General features: G+C 42.2%; 2 protein-coding genes across 4 annotated transcripts; one reads left to right on the top strand and one right to left on the bottom strand.

Annotated features, from left to right (window-relative positions):
- Window positions 1–377: 377 nt before the first annotated feature.
- FAM216A (family with sequence similarity 216 member A) lies at window positions 378–8,514 on the bottom strand. Of its 2 annotated transcripts, none has more exons than XM_036874191.1 (7): window positions 8,289–8,440; window positions 6,884–6,924; window positions 4,562–4,683; window positions 3,200–3,329; window positions 2,935–3,118; window positions 2,295–2,377; window positions 378–1,152 (listed from the first exon to the last, which is right to left on the bottom strand). In XM_036874191.1, exons 1-7 carry the CDS (start codon window positions 8,378–8,380, stop codon window positions 1,034–1,036), a joined length of 771 nt encoding a protein of 256 aa, XP_036730086.1. In that variant the 5' UTR covers window positions 8,381–8,440; the 3' UTR covers window positions 378–1,033. The 2 variants fall into 2 exon arrangements, with proteins under 2 accessions (XP_036730086.1, XP_036730085.1); XM_036874190.1 differs by having other exon boundaries at window positions 779–1,152; window positions 6,890–6,924; window positions 8,289–8,514.
- Window positions 8,515–9,024: 510 nt separating this feature from the next.
- On the top strand, window positions 9,025–21,677 carry GPN3 (GPN-loop GTPase 3). Of its 2 annotated transcripts, XM_036823901.1 has the most exons (9): window positions 9,089–9,176; window positions 9,622–9,702; window positions 11,425–11,533; window positions 16,639–16,806; window positions 18,837–18,961; window positions 19,552–19,667; window positions 19,817–19,913; window positions 20,464–20,592; window positions 21,043–21,677. In XM_036823901.1, the coding sequence occupies exons 3-9, from the start codon at window positions 11,527–11,529 to the stop codon at window positions 21,103–21,105; spliced, it is 705 nt and encodes a 234-aa protein (XP_036679796.1). In that variant the 5' UTR covers window positions 9,089–9,176; window positions 9,622–9,702; window positions 11,425–11,526; the 3' UTR covers window positions 21,106–21,677. The 2 variants fall into 2 exon arrangements, with proteins under 2 accessions (XP_036679795.1, XP_036679796.1); XM_036823900.1 differs by lacking the exon at window positions 9,622–9,702 and having other exon boundaries at window positions 9,025–9,176; window positions 21,043–21,667.
- Window positions 21,678–22,325: the final 648 nt, after the last annotated feature.

The following is a 22,325-nucleotide window of genomic DNA, read 5'->3' as shown; positions in this document are numbered from 1 at the left end:
ATAAGTCAGATAGAGCAAGACAAATTACTGTATGATATCACTTATATGTGGAATCTAAAAAATAAACTAAAAAAAATAAAAAAATAAAAAATAAACTAGTGAATATAACGAAAAGGAAACACAGATGTAGAGAACAAACTAGTGGTTACCAGTGGGGAGAGGGAAGTGGGGAGAGGCAAGATGGGGTAGAGGATCAAGAGGTACAAACTATTATGTATAAATAAATAAGCTACAAGGATATATTATACATCACAAAGAATATAGCCAATATTTTACAATAACTATAAATGGAGTATAACCTTTAAAAATTGTGAATCACTATGTTGTACACCTGCAACTTATATAATATTGTACATCAACTATACCTCAAAAGAAAGTTAAAATTTTTAAAAATAAAATTTTAAAACACTAATGTTCTAAAAGATTTAGAAGGCAAGCACACTAGAGCAAAAATGTAATGTGAACAATCCTTTCATTAATACAACTATTCCCAACTTAAATCTAGTTTGAGAGTCCAAGTGTTTGGCAATTTTCATAAAATAGGGCAAATTGATATTTCCATTTTTAAGTTGTGTTCAAGCAGATAATATTTATTGAGCAAGTCAGGATGTTACCTCTATCAAATGCTATTCTATATCAGGATATTCAGAGTTTTCCTCAGCCTGATCTGGAAAATATTTCCAGGATATTCTAATGTTGCTATTTTAGGACTTATTGTAAACAGAAGAAGAATTATACAATGTATTTGTCAGATTTAAAGAAGAATAATTCAGTTTTAGGTGACAAGAAAAATTTTAATTGTACCTAGCTAGGATTACACGCATATATTTCACACAAATTTTATTACACAAATATCATTGGTACATGGAACTACATCAAACCATTTACATGGTAGTAAAAGTTTCTGAACAAACTAAAATTACTTAATGACTTAGTGGTGAATAACAATACTATCCTAAATGTAGAGAGAGGATACAATTCACAATCCCTTCCCCCCACCTTTGGCACATCACCAATACTCAAGACAAGATTGTCAAGTTAGCATCAGATGTTCTCCCTGTTCTTCAATTGACATTGATTGCATACACTTATTTAGCAAATCGTCTTCCTTTTTTTCTTCATTCATGTATGATTCAGAATCATTTGTAGAAACTGAAGGAAAAAATAAGAGTTTATGATGTCTGTTTTGGAAATAAAGTATTTCATCCTGAAAATTGAGATTTGTATACAAGAACAACCTTCAAAATGACCTACTTTATTAATAAGCTTTTGGCAAAAACAAATTGCAATTTTCAAAATTTAATTATCTCCCCCTCCCCCTAAATCTCTTATTTTAAAAAATAAGATGCCCAGTACTGTATTCTACCAAGTTATTGTATAGCAAATTCTCTGTTACTAAGTCCTATTTTCCCATTGTTTTGCAAAATCTTTTGACTGGGGGAAGTTATAGCTTCAGTATTCTCTATTTTCCTTAAGTTCCTCCTCATTTCTTTTCTCTTGGGGGACCATGGGGACTTTTCCTCTATCTGTGGTTTCCTCCAGCTGTTCTTTTTGGAACCAGACTTACCTTCTCCCCTGCCATTTCCCTCATTTCTTGGATAGGCATGGTATGGTATTTATAGCAGAGCTGGGTGGTGCTGTCATACAGCAGTGGGATATGGGTTCAGAAGGCCTAAGTTCCCTGTTTCCTACCCACTTCCCTACTCACTGTGGTAGTAACTAGGAAATTATTTAACTTCCACTTAATCCTTTCCACTTTATCAATTCTGAGGAATATTTCTGAGCAGTCTTTCTCTTGCCTTTTTCATTTTGTGATATTCTGTACTTGTGGTAGAAGGATCCTTTATGCTGATCCTTCCCAAATGTGGATTTGTCTGAGTTGCTCTGTAAAATTTTGATAATAATAATTGGCTTGTTTCCACTGGTTTGAATATTAAACAAAATGGTATAGGTGATATAGCCCTTTGTTAACTATTTGATTCTATACAAAATATTGCTGTCTGGGGACTTCCCTGGTGGTCCAGTGGTTAAGACTCCGCGCTTCCACTGCAGGGGGCATGAGTTCGATCCCTGATCGGGGAAATAAGATCCTGCATGCAGGAGTCCCTGAGCAGTGTGTTCTTTTAAATGAAAGCAGAAATCGATTTCATGTTTAGTTTTGTTTGGAGCAATATAAGCAAGTCACATTCTAAATTTTTTTAATGTCTTCTCTAATAGAAATGGAACTATACTGGGTTTAATATTTTTTAGCATGACATCTTTAAAAATGCATATATTAAGAATTCCACATTTACCTGATTGCATGAACAGTCTGCCTGGTTTTCTAAAAATCTTCAGTGACTTACATCTTGTTTTAGATGCATATCCAGTTTTTAAACTGTAAGAAAGAGAAGCATCTTAATTGGAACCAGCACAGTGAACAGCTGTCAAATGCATGTGGAAGACCATACAAATTCTTTTTATTAAGCTGCCGGCGTCACCAAAGAGACCCTTTCAGACCCTGAATTCTCTCGTGACGTACTAACCCTGAGATGCAAAGCTAACGATTGTAGTGCAGGTTGAATAATCAGACATCTTAATCTCTTTTTTCCTTTTTCCTTTTTTGTTTATAGTATTCCCCTGTGCATAAGCCACCATATGCTTCTCCTTTTGGAAGTGTATGTATTATTTTAAATTTGAGTGGGAATCATTTAAAAGGGCAGTCTTCCATATCTTTAGCTGATCGAAATTTTTACAATTCCACAAAATTCTAAAAACAGTAGCATATCCCAGTCAGCTCAGTAAAGAGACTATAAGATAGCATTCTTTTGTGCTTTTTGTCCAACCTATTCTGAATTTAACAAAGTGAACATATTAGGGAACACAAGATTTAATGTCATTTAGCTCAAATAAAATTGAGGGGTACATTTTTCTCTAAAAGAGTAGGAAACAAACCCTTCTTTGTTTCTCACTGGTCGCCAAAGGGAATGCTGTATGATCATCTCAGGTGCAGATGCAGCTGCAGTGTTAGAAGGCCCCCAGTCCTCTCTCTCCAGCTGGTGTCGCCATGTAGTGCAGGGGTAATGCTGCTTCTGTGAGTAACGAGAACTGAGGTGGCTCCTGTGATGAGTGAGGACACCTGTCACACAAATCACCTCTGTTAGAACACCCTCTTGTTTCCTGTGAGAACTAGTGAGAAACTACCTGGAGGTGCACCTGCCTGGCTTTTGTGAGCTGTGCTGGGTCACATGCATGTACTGCCTCTTCATTAACGTCCTCAGATAGTTTGCATTATAGATCTTAGCAATGCTGCACAGGTAACGCTTCTGGCCTAAGGTGAGGTCTGGATGCTAGAAGACAAAACAAGATTTACAGGCTGCATTGTAGAACAGAGGTTGGCAATATTCCATATCTGAAAGGATAGAATGTTCATTTGGCCAAAAAATTAATAAGAGAGAAAGAAATGGCCATTTAAATAGTACAAGTGACTCTGTTTGCCATTTCCACTCAAGTGATTCAGATGCCCATTGGGTTTGAGAAACACTGCCCTAGAAGAATAAGGAAAGTGTGAATCTGCTCTCTGTCAATGAGTCTTAGTTCCCATGTGCCTCTCAGTGAGTGTAGGCATCTTGCCTTCTGAATATGATGTTTGAGGTGGTACCTCAAAAGTGGTACCTAAAAGCAACACAATTACTCTAGTCTTAGAAACAGTCTTTTCTAGCACCAGAAGAATAATTCTCGGTGTTGGACAGACTGAGGGTAGTGTGTTGGTCTCTCATATAAGTAATTTTTTTTTTTTTTGACCATGCCTAGCAGCATGTGGGATCTTAGTTCCCTGACCTGGGATCAAACCCATGCCCCCTGCAGTGGAAGTGTGGCGTCTTAATCACTGGACCACCAGGGAAGTCCCAGTCATATAAGTAATTTTGACTAAGATTTTCACTGTACTTGCTGATTTTAGAAGCTAACGCTCACCTAAAATGCAAGACTCCACTATATATGCATGTGTATATACATACAAACACAAGATTTACTGAACTGGATAATAAATCCAGAGAAAATTTTAAATGTTGGTCAGAAATAACTTATCAGTTTGCACAGATCTTTTAGTAACCCTAATTTACATTGCTCTAGAGAGGGTACTTCTGCCAGCTATGATCTTCAATGGGTAATACAGGTCAACAGTTATGAAGTGTTTATTGCCATTTTCTTTACTTGCTTGCTTTTAATTTTGTAGTCCTTGAGCAAAATCTTTATGAGGTTGGGTTTCTGTCTCTAGAGTGGAACTTTCCTCAAGCATCTTTGTGCTTGGCACTGAGCTTCCTGAGTAAAGGCACGTTAGATCCAAAGTATCATAAAACCCTGAAAGCACTCTTACGATAGGGAATCTATAATGATAAAATCCTTGCATTCACTCATGAGTTTACCCAGCAGATATTTATGGACTCCTAGACAATGTGCTGGGTGTACTTGTCTTCTACAGTGCCTTCCTCTCTAGCTAGCTTATCTTCAATAAAAAGTTCAGCTCTGAACACAAAGACTATTGGTATTTAAATAAAGTATTGGTATTTGGTTAGCATACCTTTAGAAGGGATGTCTCTGTCATTGACTTAGGGACGTGAATTGTTTGAACTTGAGGCGTTTTCCATAACTCTTGCAGCTTGGTTATGTGTGAGTTCATTTTGTGTCCATCTTTGAGTCTATCTGTAGGCAAGGACATTATTATGTGAATTTCATGAGCAAAGATCAGTTTAACAAATTAATTATTAAGATCCATCTATTTACATGTGTCATTGATTATCCTGGAATACCAGTATGAGTCAGACTGTTAAATCTGAAGAGACATTATGATATGCCATTTGGTTTTAGAGCACACAAAAATCTAAGGTATTTATAAATACTTACTATATATAATGATATATAATCATTACATATGGACAAAATTATTTTGAACTCAGCTGAGATGCAAAATGTTGACAGTAACTTATTTCTTTAGTTTATTGTATGTCAGACCATACTAAACAGGAATATACATGCAGGATTTGTGCTTTAAAGATTTTCAAAAATATTTTATCATTCATTTGCCTTCAGTATATAGTTTCGAAATTGTATTCTGCATTAGACTCAGGATAGAATAACACACATTTTATCCCTTTAATGAGGCAGTGTTAAAATGAAGAGCTTTAGGGACTTCCCTGGTGGCGCAGTGGTTAAGAATCTGCCTGCCAATGCAGGGGACACAGGTTCAATCCCTGGTCCGGAAAGATTCCACATGCCGCGGAGCAGCTAAGCCCATGCGCCACAACTACTGAGCCTGTGCTCTAGAGCCTGTGAGCCACAACTACTGAGCCTGCGCGCCTAGAGCCCGTGCTCTGCAACAAGAGAAGCCATCGCAGTGAGAAGCCATCGCAGTGAGAAGCCCACGCACAGCAGGAAAGAGTAGCCCCTGCTCACCGCAGAAAGCCCGCGCGCAGCAACAAAGAGCCAACACAGCCATGAATAAATAAATAAATTAATAATAATTTTTAAAAAAAGAGAAACTGCCATCAAGGTGGTTTCATTTTCTAAAAATAATAATAATAATAATAATAATAATAGTTAAACGCAACAAACAACCCAATTGAAAATCGGCAAAGGACTTGAATAGACTTTGGATGTCTCCAAAGAAGATATACAAATGGCTAATAAACACACGAAAAGATGCTCACTACCACTAATGATTAGGGAAATGCAAATCAAAATCACAATGAGATATTACTTCATATCCATAAGGATGACTATCATCAAAAAAACAGAAAACAAGTGTTAGCTGGGATGTGGAGAAATTGGACCCCTGCACACTGCTGGTGGGAATATATTGAATAAAATGATGCAGCTGCTGTGGAAATAGTATGGCGGTTCCTCAAAAAAAGCAAACAGAATTGCCATATGATTCAGCAATTCCATTTTAAAACAACCACATGTATATAAAATAAATAGTGATATATATGTATATACACGCAGATATGTGTGTTTTTCCTAGGTAACTGTAGGGACTATAAATTTTCCAAGGAAAAGCAAAGTGAATTCAGGTTTATATATCATTGAATTGAAATTGCTCCCCTCAAAAAATTAGTGAGAGGTCTTGGGGGCCTGTCTTAACCTCTTACCTCCAGCAGCTCTATCCCTTATTTCAAGTGAGAGGAAAATAGCAGCACTGAGAAATATTTTATGTTCTTTGAAGTTGAACAATTTAGAATTTTTTCCTTCAACCTGTGTATAAACCCCAGGTTGTGTTCTGTCCTTTTCAACCAACATCAGTTATAAACACAGTTCTTTTCAGGTTCACTGCGATTTTTTTTTTTTTTTTAATAAATTTATTTATTTATTTTTTGGCGTGTTGAGTCTTCGTTGCTGTGCGCAGGCTTTCTCTACTTGCGGCGAGCGGGGGCTACTCTTCGTGTGGTGTGCAGGCTTCTCATTGTCGTGGCTTCTCTTGTTGCGGAGCATGGGCTCTAGGCGCGCAGGCTTCAGTAGTTGTGGCACGTGGGCTCAGTAGTTGTGGCTTGCGGGCTCTAGAGCACAGGCTCAGTAGTTGTGGCACACGGGCTTAGTTGCTCCGTGGCATGTGGGATCTTCCCGGGCCAGGGCTCGAACCTGTGTCCCTTGCATTGGCAGGCAGATTCTTAACCACTGCGCCATCAGGGAAGCCCCACTGCGATTTTGAAGTACTCTTTTGATGTGAGGTATCTTAACAGGAGACAAAGAACCTGCTGGATTGTTGTTTGAAAATCTTAAAGAGTGGGTTTACCAAGGATACTAATGAAGACTTTTAAAAATTCCATTGTGTGAGTAGTTATAGCAAAACTGGCTTCTCTGAGCCATGTTATTGATACATATTATCTGCTTTATATGCTCTACTCACCAATACCTTTGGAATTCTGGTAATAAGAATATCCAGCTGATCTGTTTAAAAAAAAGGGGATGTAAATAATATGTAATAATTGACAGCTTTATAAGCATTAAAGAAAGTATTTTAAATGAAAAAAGGACAGTATTGCAGATGCTTTTTACTTTTCATGTTTCCATCAGATAATAATGTCTTGCATATCTTCTCCTGTAATTCTGGTTATATCCTAATGACTCCAGGCTTCTTCAAAGTGGGTTATCTGAGATTTTTACCATTCTGTAAAGGATTTACTTTAAGCCAGATTTGGCGTTACTTTTATAGCCACCTAATCTAATTCCTACACCGAGCTCAATAAAGTTGTTTGGGCTTCTGTGCTATCCATGATATTTTCTTCCTTTATTTTTAATAAACTAATTTATTGTATGTAATTTAAGGTGAACTGGAACTGATAAGTTGGTCTGGAATGTTTCTAATTTTGTACAAGTTCATTTTTTCTTTTCTCAAATTGACAAACACTCCCCCTTTCCTCTTCCTGCAATTTATTCAATGACCAAGAATTCATTGATCCCCTGAGATACTAGGATCCAGAACTTCACCAAGCGCTGTGATGAACAGAAAAGAAACACACAACCCCATCCCATCTTTAGAAGTCCTCAATCCACAAATACATTTATTTTTTTAAACAAGATGGCCATGGGTGCAGCAGGAGCCATGACGGTGGGCTTGAGAGGAACACCGGGCAATTCTCACTTTTAGGGAATAACTCATTGGATGAGGAGGTACTGCCCCCAGCAGTAACTTCAGCAACTAATTGTCTTCAGCATCCAGGAAATAATAGTAAAAACCTGCTCAAAATGAAATGGATTTACGAAAAAGGAACTACTGAGTGAAGAAAATGTTAAAATCAAGGTGTCTCTAAGATTCAGAGTCATCTGTCTCATTACAGATTATGAATCCCAATTTGACATAAAGGTGGCTAATGTCACACACAGGGAAATGATTTATTGACTTGGAAGCGCTTCTTTGAACCTCTGTTCCCTTGGTGCCCCCCAACCCCCCAACCCCACCCCGCCAACCCCTTTTTTGTAGAAGTACGTTGACCAGACCGCAAAATTTCCAGCAGATTTCGTAGCGCCCCCTGGGGCAGAAGAGGCACCCAGGCGACTGTCGCAGTCACCGCGTTTAGTCAGTCATTGCACCAACCCTTCTCCTAAGCTTCCCTCAGAAGCCCTTCCCCTAAACTGAGTCGGCTTCCATATTTCCCATCGCGGCCACAACAAAGGTTCTCTCTTCCTCTCACTTCAGTACATTGGGGACCAGTCTACTGGAGCAGCCTGCTCCTACCCCCTCCTCTACCCGGGGATCACGACCCGGGGCTGATTGCCATCTTCCCAAACCCCTCAGGGCCCCGCAGCCTCACCCGCCGCCGCCACACTCGGCCCTGGCCACTGTGGGCGGCTCTGTGGAAGAACTGCACTCCGTCCACTCGGACACTGGACCCTGGCCGGGCATCTCCTCCCGGGTGCCCTGACCGCGAGCTATGTGCGGGAGAAGCTTTCCCCTTTCCCCTCCCTTGTCAGCACGCGAGCGTCAGGCCGGGCGATACTGGGGGTGAAGAGGCAGACGCCGGATTCTAGCCCCCTCCGATGAAGTCCGGACACTGCCCGAACAGCTTCGGGAGAGCGGGGAGGGCAGATCCACGATCCTGGAGTTAAGTTGGGGGAGGGGCGGGAGTCCTTTAGTTGATTGAGCGTTTGTACGTTTGCATCTTTTTGTGGAAGGTATGCGTCACGGAAAGGAAGTATACCTTCCCTCTAAAACGAAAGGTGCCTTCCACCTCAGTATCCAGATCCTCTGCAAATTTGTAAATCTCGAGGGTCACCATATAGGTCAAACATCAGTACGCAAATAAAGGACCAAAGCACGCGGCTGAGGGATGCAGAGTGTTACGGTTGTCCGTTATCACCAAGGCAACCAGACCTCGCCAGAATACCAACCGTCTTTTTCAGCCAACTACTTCTGCGCACGCGCAAACCCTCCCCGGGCTTTTCGCAAAACGCGTTTCACATGGGATTTGGCCTTCGGGACACCCCGTAGTCAGAGGCGCGGCAGAACGGAAGACGCAAAAGGAATTTGGACTGCAATTGGTTTGTAGTCGTGTTCCGGGAACTCAGTGGGCGTCGCGCGAAGGCTGAAGGGAACGTCGTGGTAGCCCTCTGGGTCTCGGCGGCGGGAGGTGTCAGGAACCGGGGGAGCAACCATGCCTCGGTATGCGCAGCTGGTCATGGGCCCCGCAGGCAGCGGGAAGGTGAGGCTTTGGCGGGAGAAGGAGAGAAATGTCGAAGTTTGTGGGAGGCCGGGAGGTTCAGGTCCTGAGGAGGGGCTGGCGGTTGTGTTTATTGGGGACCTTGAGACCCTGGGCAGCTCGCTTCTGCAGCCTGGGCTTCAGTGTCCCTTTTGTTGTTGTTTTGAAAGGAGATTGATGATAGTTGCTAATATTTATTGCGTACTTAAGCCCCAGATACTGCCCCAGGTATTGCGTACTTAAGCCCCAGATCCTTTCCTGTTAAGGAAAAAGAACTTATTTCCTTAACAACCCTGTGAGTTGTCCTGTTACTCCCATTTTGCCGGTAAGGAAAATGAGACACAGAAAGGTTAAGTTTTTGCTCAAGGTCACACAGCTAGTAAGTGATGGCTGGAATTTGAATCCAGTTTTGTCTAACTCCAGAATTTGTCCCCTGTCTTTAACCCAGGAGGTTAAGGTGGGGTCTCGTTAATCACTGCTTCTCAGAGATTGAGACGTGGACTTCTGGAATTTGAGGAGACTTTAGGAGGTACATGGGCCTGACATTAATGAACATTGAATCGTGTATTGAGAAAGTTGCTCCCTTTTCAGTTTTTTTTCAGTTTGCATTGAGGTGAAATCATCAGTTTGGTGCTAGCGTATTTTCAACACTTCTTTAATTCTCAAGTCTTTTTGGAGAGCATATCTTAGACTCAGAGGTTTTGACAGGCAATTATATTTAGCTGGAACTGAAAGAATTTTGTTAAAGTTGTATATAATTTTATGGTTACTTTCACGTTATGGCAAGTACAACTGTTTTTCTGGTTAGAGATAACAGTTTTTTCTTGTAAACAACTAGTAAGGGAATCCTATTAGGGGCACTCAAATATGGTAGAAATTGTGACGATATTGATCAAATAACTGGAGACTGTGGAGGTGTTGTGTGGCTTCAGTTTTTAAATTGACAAACACGTTGCTCTGATGTTTGGCCTATTCTGGGTGCAGGAGATACACATGTGACTATGATATGGCCCTTGCTTACCCGAAGCCAGTAGTCTATTTGGGAATACTTATAGGTGACTAGTTACTTAAAATACAGTGTGATGCATAGAGAGGACCTCCTAGGCAGAGAGAACAGTGTGTGTAAAGTCACTGAGGAGAAAGATAAAAGCATGATAGAGGTTATTTCTATGTTCTAGATTAATTTTCAGACTGATTGTGTTAGATAAGTATCTTTCTATAAACTTTTGATGCCTGCTACCAGAAATACTCACTGGGCATGTTCTTTGTGCCAAGCATTGTTCTGGGCCCTGGGGATTGTGTAGTGACTAAAACACACACACAAAAAATCCTGTGTACTTGTGGAGTTTATTCAAACATATGAGTCAATTAGAAATAATTATCAAGCATTTATTGTGTACCAGGTACTGTTCTAGTCCCTGGGCGTATACAACTGAATAAGACACATCCCTGCTTTTATTTATTTACTTACTTACTTTATGGTCTTGCTGTGTGATTTGCTGGATCTTAGTTCCCTGACCAGGGATCAAACCTGGGCCCTGGCAGTGAAGGCGCCAAATCCTAACCACTGGACCGCCAGGGAAGTTCCCACATCCCTGCCTTTAAATAGAGGGTGGGAGAGACAGACAAGTAGCCTAGAGATTTTAATGTAGTACATGAGGAATAAAAAATTCTCTAAACCAAAAGTTGTAAACTGATAGTGCACTTCCAGACTATTTACTGGCCTGATATTCTCTCATCCTGGAATGTTACTCCCCTGGCTTGGCAAGCACACTGCTGTCTCTCAGCTCAGATATTCCCTTCTCAGAGACATCGTCCTTGACCACCCCACCTAAAGCTTTGTTTGGACTGTACCAATCCTAGTGGAGACACCTTGTGTCAGGTGCTGCACTGTGTAATCAGAAATCTTCCCTTTAAATTCCACTTGTTGCATGTTAGAGCAGTAAGGAGCCTTGGTGATCATGGAGGCCATTCCAGTTAGAGACAAGAAAACTGAGGGACAGAATGGAAAAGCACCCTCCCCAGAGTTACCCATGAGTCCGAGCCAGGTCTGGATCTGCAGCCCAGTCAGGTGTCCTGACTCCCAGCCCAGTGCCTTTTCCCTCTTTTCAGTCAGCTTCTTGGTCAATGAAGGAATAGTTTTGGCCTTAGTAGACACTGCCCAAGGGGTGTGGAGAGTCCTTCTGGAGTTGTAGAGGGTAAGCACTGCACTGCTTGTTGCTCTAACCCCTTGTGCCTTGTGACATTACAGAGCACCTATTGTGCCACCATCGTCCAGCACTGCGAAGCCCTCAATCGGTCTGTCCAAGTTGTGAACCTAGATCCTGCAGCAGAACATTTCAACTACTCTGTGATGGCTGGTAAGTCCTGAGCAGAGCCTTCCCCCACCTTCAGGAAAAATAAGGGAGTAGGGAGGCAGTGAGCACTGGCTGCTCAACACAGAAGCTGAAAATTAATACAGTCTGGTCCCCTGGTTTCGTGGTGAACAACATGAGGCTGAATGTCATTTGGTGACATTCTTAGTCTCTGATGTAAGAACTGAAAGTGAGTAGACTCTTCCCTCACCACCCTTCCCTTTTGTTTCTTTCATGTTTGATCATGTTTGGTAAATCTGTTTTACTGCTGATCATACTATAAGTGAACAACCTAAATGTTTTGTTTTGTCTTTTAAGTCTTTTAATTTATTCATTCAATTGTCTGTTGAACACCTACTTTATGCCAGGCACCAGGGTTATAGCAGAGGACAAGACAGATACTATCCCTACCTTTGTGGACCTTTTAGCAAGGGAGATAAGCAAAATGATAAACATGTTACAGATTGTGATAAGGACTGCTTTAGGCTGATGAGAAGGAATAACTGGGGGAGGTTGCTTTAGGGACGACGTCTCTTGAGAAGGAGCTATTTGGGCCTAGACCTGAAGATGGTAATGTGCTCACCAAGTTGGTGAAAGGCTTTCCAAGATGGAAGAACATCAAGGTCAGTATATAAGGGAGAGATGGGAAAGGGCTTGGTGTGTTCCAGAAAAAGCAAAGATGCTGATGAGCTGGGGCATAAGGAGTGAAGGAAGAGATGGGTAGGAGCTAGTAGGACATGAGAAGTATGGGGTTTTTTTCCTGTTTTTTACCCTGTTTAGTCTGTTTGGGCCGCTGTAACAAAATACCAGACTGGGTGGCTTATAAACAACAGAAATGGATTTCTCACAGTTCTGGAGGCTGGAAGTCCAAGATTAGGGTGCTGCCAGCATGGTCAGATTCTGGCGAAGGCCCTCTTCCCAGTTGTAGACTGCTGACTTCTCACTGTGTCCTCACATGATGGAAGGGGGAGAGGGAGCTTTATGGGACCTCTTTTATAAAAGCACTAATCCCATTCACCTCCCCAAAGCCCCACCTACTAATATCATCATCCTGGGTATTAGGTTTTCAACATATGAGTTTTAGAGGGACACAAATACTCAATTTATAAGGGACTTTGCTGGCAGTCCAGTGGTTAGGACTCCGTACTTCCATTGCAGGGGGCATGGGTTCGATCCCTGGTTGGGGAACTAAGATCCCGCAAGCTGTGTGCAGCACAGCCCCCCCCGCCCCCCCAAAAAAATCCTCAATTTATAGCATCTTTCAACAGTGGAATGCCATTAGAGGGTTTCCAACAGGAGGAGAGGATTGACATCTGATTTACGGTTTTCTTTTTGTTTCGTTTTGTTTTTTTGGTGGAGGGGTTGTTTGTTTTTTTAATATTTATTTATTTATTTGGTTGTGTCAAGTCTTAGTTGCGGCAGGCGGGCTCCTTAGTTATGGCAAGAGGGCTCCTTAGTTGCGGCTTGTGAGCTCCTTAGTTGTGGCTCGCTGGCTCCTTAGTTGTGGCGTGCGAACTCTCACTTGCAGCATGCCTGTGGGATCTAGTTCCCGGGCCAGGGATCAAACCCGGGCCCCCTGCATTGGGAGCGTGAAGTCTTAACCACTGTGCCACCAGGGTAGTCCCTGATTTATGTTTTTAAAAATAACTGGCTCTTAGATGAAAAATGGACTCTAGAGGGTCAAGAGTCGAAGCAGGGACCAGCAGTGAGGCTATTACAGTTGTCTAGGTGGCTTGGACTAGGGTGATCATGGTGGAGATACAAAGGAGCAGACAGATATGGTATATATTTTGCAAGTAAAATTAGCAGCATTTTGTGGGAGATTGAACTAGAAGGGTGTAGGAAAGGGAGAGATCAAGGGTCACTCTTAGGTTTGTGACTTGAGTTGTTGAGTGCATTATATTGTTTACTGAGGAGGAAGACAAATCGGTTTAAGTTTGAGGCAGTTCTTTTTGCACTTGCTAAGTTTGAGATGTCTGATAACTGTCTAAGAGGTAATATCAAGAAGGCATTCGGGGACTTCCCTGGTGGTGCAGTGGTTGGGAATCCGCCTGCCAATGCAGGGGGACATGGGTTCGAGCCCTGGTCCAGGAAGATCCCACATACCGCGGAACAACTAAGCCCCTGCGCCACAACTACTGAGCCCGCATGCCACAACTACTGAAGCCCACAAGCCTAGAGCCCGTGCTCCGCAACAAAGAGAAGCCTCCGCAATGAGAAGCCCATGCACCGCAATGAAGAGTAGCCCCTGCTCTCCACAACTAGAGAAAGCCTGTGGGCAGCAACGAAGACTCAACGCAGCCAAACATAAATAATTAATTAATTTTAAAAAAAAGGCATTCGGATGTAATATTCTGGGATTCAGGACGAGGTCTGGCCTGGAGGTGTAAATTTGAGGGTCAACAGCGTATAGTTAGAACATAAAGCCACAGAACTGGATGAGATCACATTGGTAGGGAATATGATTAGAGAAAAGGAGCCAAGACCAACCCTTGAAGGTGTCTCATCTTCAGGGGTCTGGTAGAGGAGGTGGGGTCAGTGAGGTAGGAGAAAAGTCAGGAAAATGTAGCGTCAAAGAAGCCAGAAGGGGACTTCCCTGGTGGCGCAGTGGTTAAGAATCCGCCTGCCAGTACAGGGGACACGGGTTCGAACCCTGGTCCAGGAAGATCCCACATGCTGCGGAGCAACTGAGCTCGTGTGCCACAACTACTGAGCCTGCGCTCTAGAGCCCGTGCTCCGCAACAAGAGAAGCCACCGCAATGAGAAGCCTGCGCACTGCAATGAAGAGTAGCCCCCGCTCACCACAACTAGAGAAAGCCCGCACGCAGCAACGAAGACCCAACACAGCCAAAAATAAATAAGTAAATAAATAAATCTATTTTAAAAAAGCCAGGAGAAGAGACTGTTTCACGAAAGAGCTGGTGCCTGGTTATGTCAGATGCAGCTGGGAAGTTGTACGAGAAGAGGACAGAGGAGTGGCTGTGAGATTTGGGAATGTGGAAGTGTTGGCGACTTTGGTGATTTCAGTGGGATGGTAGGGATGGAGGCCAGGTTGGAGTGGTTTGAAGAGTGAACTGAGGTGATGCCGTGTAGATGCTGAGCGGAGATGACTTGCTGAGGAAGTTTTGCTGTGAAAGAAGCAGAGAAGTGGGACTGTAACTGGAGGGGTATGTGAGGATCAAGGGAGGTTTTAAGGTTGAAGATGGTAACTGGAACAGAATTGTATGCTGAAGAGAATGATCCAATAGAAAGAAAGAAACTGAAGATACCAGAGAGGGCAATGACTGCAAGGTTGACTGCGAGAGTGAGAAAGGGGAGGGGCTCCCAAACAGGTGGAGGGTTTTGCCTTTGCCAAGAGTTGGGGGGTTCTTCCATTGTAGCCGGAAGGAAGCCAAGGTGGAAGGCACCGTGTAATATTGGTGGTGGGAATGTGGGAAATTCTCCTTTGTTGACTTCTGGTTTCTGTGAATGTCATGTGTGGTCATCAGCTGAGGGTGGCTAGAAGTGGGTGTGGGTAGGGTGAAGGAGGCAGGTTGAAAAGAGAGGAAGAGGTATGAAACAGTCATCTTCCTTGAGAAAAAGCATTGCATTGCTTTGGGATCATTTGGTTGCTTCCAACAGAGAGCACGCAAGCTAGCTTATGTAAAAGGAGGATTTTTTAGAAGGAATTGGGGGACTTCTCACAAAACCCAAGAGCAAGCAAGGCTTTATGAGAGACTAGAACCCAAAACATAAAAACTAACAGGAATCTAGGCTGGCTTTCTGTCTCTTTTTGTCTATGTCTTACAGACCAGCCTTCTCTGCTTCAGGATGCACATGGCAGCCAACAAAAATACCCCCACCCCAAGCTCACATCACTTTCTGGTCCAAGTGCCTTACTGACTAGTGTCCTTGAGTCATCCTTTTAGAAGGCCCTAACTTTGAGCAGATGTTTATCCCTGGGAAAGTGCATAGGAAGATATTATCCATATAAATGTGGCTGTGAGTGAACCGAGATTGTAGGTTTGAACACAAGAGTACTGATTTCCAAAAATTTGTAATAGAAGAGAAGCATGAGTATACCAGAATGTTTAAGCTCCTGCTATAGGTGATTTATCTACATTATCTCATATAGTCCTCATCCTTCTACCCCAGGGTATATGACTTGTCCCCACTCTTATACATAAGGAAAGTGAGGCACAGGGAGGTTAAGTAGCTTCCCTAGGGCGATAATATTAAGAAACGGTAATTGGTTTACTTGGTATGGTTGTGTTTTACTTGCTTAAGAAAAGGTGGTGTATATTCACATTGTTCAAATTGCAAAAGGTACAGAAGAGTTAAGTATGCAGGAGACCGTCTTCCTCCCAGCTCCATGTCCTGGCAGGTGGCTACCCTCCCTTGAGGCAGCCAGTGTTGCTAGTTTCTGGGGTATCTTTCCATAGTCTATGCATGTAAAATAAAATATGTATATTTGTGTATATAGTAAATTTTTGTCTTTTTGTCTTTGTTTTTTTTAAACACAAATGATGGCATTCTAACACAGAGTTCTGCACCTTGCATTTTTCAGTTAACAGTATACCTGAAAGATTATATCACCTCAGTTCTTAAAGAGCTTCTCTTTTTTTTTTTAAAGTTTTCCCTTTTTTTAATTAATTAATTAATTAATTTTTGGCTGTGTTGGGTCTTCGTTTCTGTGCGAGGGCGTTCTCTAGTTGCGGCAGGCGGGGGCCACTCTTCATCGCGGTGCGCGGGCCTCTCACTATCGTGGCCTCTCTTGTTGCGGAGCACAGGCTCCAGACGCGCAGGCTCAGTAGTTGTGGCTCACGGGCCTAGTTGCTCCGTGGCATGTGGGATCTTCCCAGACCAGGGCTCGAACCCGTGTCCCCTGCATTAGCAGGCAGACTCTCAACCACTGCGCCACCAGGGAGGCCCAAAGAGCTTCTCCTTTTTATGGTTGGATAGGATTTCATTGTCTGGCTATACAAAAATGTATTTAATTTGTTACCATGGACGCTGCTACAGTGAATAACCACGTACAGAAGTAATTTCATGCATGTGAGTTTTTATATAATTGTTAATTATCACCAGTGAGGATAATGCTCTTGTATTCTGGGCCCTCTCTGTGGTTTCAGACATCCGGGAATTGATTGAAGTGGATGACGTGATGGAGGACAATACTCTGCAGTTCGGTCCCAATGGAGGATTGGTATTTTGCATGGAATACTTTGCCAATAATTTCGATTGGCTAGAGGATTGTCTCGGCCATGTAGAGGATGACTACATCCTTTTTGACTGTCCAGGTAAGTCAGCTATTTGAATGTATCATTTTCCTTGAAGTCGTCCTCGTTCTGTCCTCAGTGGAGAAAGTGGAGTGAGCATTCGTAGCTCTAAACCCTGCTGCGGTAAGGTACAACTCGCTTACTCATTGGCTTATATTAATTCATTGAGTTTACTGAGTGCTTATTTTGTACACTGGAAATACCTAGAAAGCAAGGTAGCCATGGTCTCTGCCCTCATGGAGCCCACAGGCAAGTGGGAGTGCTAGGCAGTATAAACAAAAATCACCCAAATGGACTTCCCTGGTGGCGCAGTGGTTAAGAATCTGCCTGCCAATGCAGGGGACATGGGTTCGATCCCTGGTCCAGGAAGATCCCTCCCACATGCCGTGGAGCAACTAAGCCCATGTGCCACAACTACTGAGCCTGCGCTCTAGAACCCGCGAGCCACAACTTCTGAGCCCACGTGCCACAACTACTGAGCCTGCGTGCCTATAGCCCGTGCTCTGCAACAAGGGAAGCCACTGCAATGAGAAGTCCACACACCACAACAAAGAGTAGCCCCTGCTCACCGCAACTAGAGAAAGACCACGCACAGCAACGGAAGACCCAATGCAGCCATAAATAAATAAATAAACAAATAAAATAATCACCCAAATGATTATTTAATATATTTCTGACAGGCACTCCACAGGAGTAGCACAGACCGTCACACAGCAGGGAGGTTGGGGAGGTTGGGGAGGCTTCTCATCAAGTAGCATGTAAGCCAGACCATAGGGTGAGGTGAGGGAGACTGTGCTGCAGGCAGAGGGCACGGCATGCTGAAGGCCTTGAGGCAGGAAGGAATGAGCTGGGTTTGAGGCACCAAAAAGGCCCTTGTGGCTGGAGCACAGTAAACAAAGGGAAGTGTCCCGAGGTGAGACTGGTAGGGGACAGATGATCACATGACTGCTCAAGCCGAACTGTGAATTTAAGACTTAAGCCTAACCTAGTTTTGATCATTTGTGGCTCTCACTTTTAAAAAAAAAAAAATGTATTTATTTATTTATTTATTTTTGGCTGCGTTGGGTTTTCGTTGCTGTGCGCGGGCTTTCTCTAGTTGCGGCAAGCAGTGGCTACTCTTTGTTGCGGTGCACGGGCTTCTCATTGTGGAGCATGGGCTCTAGGCACATGGGCTTCAGTAGTTGTGGCACGTGGGCTCAGTAGTTGTGGCTGGCAGGCTCTAGAGCGCAGGCGCAGTAGTTGTGGTGCACAGGCTTAGTTGCTCCGCGGCATGTGGGATCTTCCCGGACCAGGGCTCGAACCCGTGTCCCCTGCATTGGCAGGCAGATTCTTAACCACTGTGCCACCAGGGAAGTCCCTCCCCTTTGTTTTTAACTGAACATACACACACCCACAGAAGAGTGCAGAGGTCATAAGTGTACAGCTTGATGAAGATTCCCAAACCTAACACACCTTTGTAGCATTCACTTTTTTTTTTTTTTTTTTAAGAAATTCACGTTCTTTTATTTATTTATTTATTTATTTATGACTGTGTTGAGTCTTCGTTTCTGTGCGAGGGCTTTCTCCAGTTGCGGCAAGCGGGGACCACTCTTCATCGTGGTGCGCGGGCCTCTCACCACCGCGGCCTCCCTTGTTGCGGAGCACAGGCTCCAGACGCGCAGGCTCAGTAATTGTGGCTCACGGGCCCAGTTGCTCCGTGGCATGTGGGATCTTCCCAGACCAGGGCTGGAACCCGTGTCCCCTGCATTGGCAGGCAGATTCTCAACCACTGCGCCACCAGGGAAGCCCAGCATTCACTTTTGATCAGCAAAAACGGAAGTGTGAAGAACCTCACTTTCTACATAAAAACTGCATAGTTTCCTTGGGATTCTCGTGGTATTGTGGTTGCTTCAAGACCCTGTAAGACTCCTTAAAAATTGAATATATTACCACCAGAGGTTGACTTCCTTTTTTTTTTTTTCCTCGGCTGTCTTATAGGAAATTGTTTTCCTGTAATTTGGTAATTTAACGTATATCCTGATTGTAATAATCTCATAATGTTCTTCATGTAGGTCAGATTGAATTGTATACTCACCTGCCCGTGATGAAACAGCTGGTCCAGCAACTAGAACAGTGGGAGTTTCGAGTCTGTGGAGTTTTTCTTGTTGATTCTCAATTCATGGTGGAGTCGTTCAAGGTTCGAGGATAAATCTGTTGTCGATTTTTCAGTCATGGGTACAAGCAGATGGCAATCTCCTTTAATTGTTGCGTGATTTCTGGATGTTTCACAAACTATACTCCAGAATTATTTAATATCCCTTAATATAAGTTCTTACAATAATGTATTTTTAACTCAAATGATAAATTGTGATACTGTATAGATTTGGGGGAACTACTTACCAAGAAAAATTAGGCAGATGTGTATCTTCATGTAAGTTTATTTTTCTGATGATGTTTTGTCTAGTTTATGAACTATCTGAAACAAACATTATTTCCCATTAGTAGCCCCTAAGGAATATTTGATGGAAAAGATTAAAGATATCACCTAAATTGAGATTTGTGATCACCATGGATTAAATCTACATTTTCCCTCCTTATCCTCACCCTTGGAAACCAGGGGTCAACAATCTGATTAGTGGACTGTCTTTTCTTTTACTTTACTTTAGCCTTTCTTTTACTTAGGGCAGTTTTGTTCAGAGAGGAGCAGGAGCCTTTCTTTTATGTGGAGACCAGGGAACTTTGTTGGCACCAGTTGATTCATCTTCCCTTTTCTGTTTCCTCCTTCAGTTTATTTCTGGCATCTTGTCAGCCCTGAGCGCTATGATCTCTCTAGAAATTCCTCAAGTTAACGTCATGACGAAAATGGATCTGCTGAGTAAGAAAGCTAAAAAGGAAATTGAGAAGTGAGTTTGCTTCTTCCATATCATCATATGTCAGCTGCAGAGATGAACCTTCTAAGCTTTATTTCGATGTGAGGTTCCGTCAGTCTATAAATCTAGTTTCCTGATTTATTCTTCCTTTTATTCATCAGTCTTCTTTCTCACTTTTAAAGGTTTCTAGATCCAGACATGTATTCTTTATTAGATGACCCTACAAGCGACTTAAGAAGCAAAAAATTCAAAAAATTGACTAATGCTATATGTGGACTGGTAAGCTTTCGAAATTGTTGGATTTTATTTTTAATGACCTGGTCAGGTGTGTATTGGCATCCATTCAGTGGCCACCATTTTGGAAAACATGGTCCAACCCTATTGCCTTGCCAAGGGAGGAGGGTGGGAGTCTGTGGGCTGGCTGGTCAGCAGTTTAATTTAGAAGCAATTATTGGCAGTAGCCAGTAAGTTAACTGACGTGTCTATTATTCCAAGCTGTTTTGGGAGCTCAGACTGTCCTTGCCTTTTGGAATTACCAGTGGTGGTTGAGTTCAGGTAAATGCCTATGAAACAGTGTCTGGTTCAGTAACAAGTTAGCAAGTATTCTAGTTGGTCAGAGGCCAGAAAAATCAGTATTGATTTGCTGTTGTTCTGTCTCTGTCTGTCCCTCCTCCCCACAACACACACACATACACACACACATACACACACACACACAGACACAAATGGTTTTAACCAGAAGTGTAAATGGTTATAAAACTCAAATATAATTTGAAAATTAAGTATTCTGTACTTCAGAATGACCCTTTCTGAAATCCTCAACTTGTAGATTGACGACTACAGCATGGTTCGATTTTTGCCTTACGATCAGTCAGATGAAGAAAGCATGAACATCGTATTACAGCATATTGATTTTGCCATTCAGTATGGAGAAGACTTGGAATTTAAAGAACCGAAGGTAATTTCTGGTTTGGGGTGTTTATTGCCTTTTGGTAAAAACGTTTACCAGCACTCACTGGCCTCCTGCATAATCCCATGGAGTTAAGCTCTTTGTACTCAGAGCTTGGGCATACATGGAAAGAGGAGGTGAAATGCAACTGGGCTCGGGCTGCCCTCACATATGTCAGTGGGGCCCTGTCACAGCACATTAGCTGAGAATCGGCGTGAGTGTAAACTCGAGGAAGAGTTTACTTCTAAATGAGACATAAGCCCTTTAATTTACCACATGTCTGGAAACATTCTGTCAGTCATTCCTTTTGTTATTATTAACGATTACTGTGAGCAACACCTGGAGCTGATGCTGGGCGTTAGCTCCTTATAGAGCATTACCTGAAAAACATGTAAGCACATACTAGGTCTAACTGAGGGGAAGTGGATGTATTTTTATCTTGTGTTTCCTTTGTGTCAGGAACATGAAGATGAGTCATCTTCCGTGTTTGACGAATATTTTCAGGAACACCAGAATGAATGAAGAGTTTGTTAAAAAGTAACCGAATGTGTGAGGAGCTTGTGGCTGAACTGGCAGAACCTTCTTCTCTTCGAAAGATGGAATACTAGAAGCTACTTATTTTAATGAAAAAAAATAATACTTGACTCTTTATCAGCCATCAAGAACATGCCTGAATCAAGTTCTTAGTTATTCTGGAACTGCTGCTGTTTAAAGTGGCATCTTTTAGTATTATTGGAACAGCATAATTTAGATTTTAAAAGTCAAAATTGAAATGAATGTACATAGATTTGTGTTTATAATATAAATTAGCACCTGTGATACAGTTAAGACCAGTCTACTTTTAGTTTTACTGTTTGATTTTTGTTATTTTTGAAGTTTTTTTGGAGGGACAGGAATTATTGTAACAAAATATACATGTATGTGTCCAAAGAAAAAAAAATCTGGAAGGATAGAGCTAAGACCATTGCTTACCTGTATCTTCCAGTTTTCCTACATTGAAAATGTATTATTTGTGTAATTTAAAAATGAAAAGTAACTGTGTTTTAAGATATATATGTATATAAATAAAAGAAACAGGAAAATAGTACTAACTTTTCATTACACTTTTGTTTTCCAGTCAGAATTTGAAATATTCAGCCAGGGCAATTTGTTTTTTGTTTTTTTTTTCAAAGTTTTGAATGTGTAAATTTCCCCAAGTGTCCAAATGTAGGCAGTGACTTTTTTTTTTAAAGTGTGATTTGTAGTCTCTGAGCACTTAAAAATGTTTACTTGAATAACAAATGCACACAAAAATGCAAAAGATAATTTTTTCTTTTTAACTTCTTGACACATTGAATTGTTTATTTTCAGTATTTCTAAGTTCATTTGTGATAGGCCCTGGGGAATGGCTAGTCAGTCAACAGATATTTCTCTAGCACCCACTAAAGGAAAGCAGAATCTCTTTTATTGAGTTCTGCCAGGCATTGTGCTAAAAAGAAGCATTTTGCATAATCTCTTTCATTTAATCCTCACAGCAGGTCCGGTCTCCATTGGTGCTGGATCTTCCTGCTGTTGCAGATTAAGTCTTTGTAGAAAACCTGTAACTTGGGTTAAATTTTTAATCATACTTGGGCCTAGATAGCAGAAGTACCCCTGCAGTGTCAAATTTGATCCATTTTCATTAAAGATGCAAAGTGTGAGGGGCCATAGCTATCAGTGGTAACTTGTGCCTGGCGGCCCAGGCTGGGGGCAGGAGTTGGGTA

This window comes from Balaenoptera musculus, chromosome 14, assembly GCF_009873245.2.
Source record: "Balaenoptera musculus isolate JJ_BM4_2016_0621 chromosome 14, mBalMus1.pri.v3, whole genome shotgun sequence".
NCBI classification, from domain to species: Eukaryota; Metazoa; Chordata; class Mammalia; order Artiodactyla; family Balaenopteridae; genus Balaenoptera; species Balaenoptera musculus.
The sequence above is the reverse complement of the archived record's forward strand: the minus strand, read 5'-3'. Positions and strand labels throughout refer to the sequence as shown.

Coding starts and splice junctions, on each gene's coding strand:
- FAM216A (XM_036874191.1), bottom strand. CDS start 8,380: ATGCCCGGCCAGGGTCCAGTGTCCGAGTGGACGGAGTGCAGTTCTTCC. Junction 3,119..3,199: donor GCACAGCTCACAAAAGCCAG/GCAGGTGCACCT, acceptor TTTGTGTGACAG/GTGTCCTCACTCATCACAGG. Junction 1,153..2,294: donor CAGACTGTTCATGCAATCAG/GTAAATGTGGAA, acceptor TTTTTCCTTCAG/TTTCTACAAATGATTCTGAA.
- GPN3 (XM_036823900.1), top strand. CDS start 9,129: ATGCCTCGGTATGCGCAGCTGGTCATGGGCCCCGCAGGCAGCGGGAAG. Junction 16,807..18,836: donor CATCCTTTTTGACTGTCCAG/GTAAGTCAGCTA, acceptor TTCTTCATGTAG/GTCAGATTGAATTGTATACT. Junction 20,593..21,042: donor TGGAATTTAAAGAACCGAAG/GTAATTTCTGGT, acceptor CCTTTGTGTCAG/GAACATGAAGATGAGTCATC.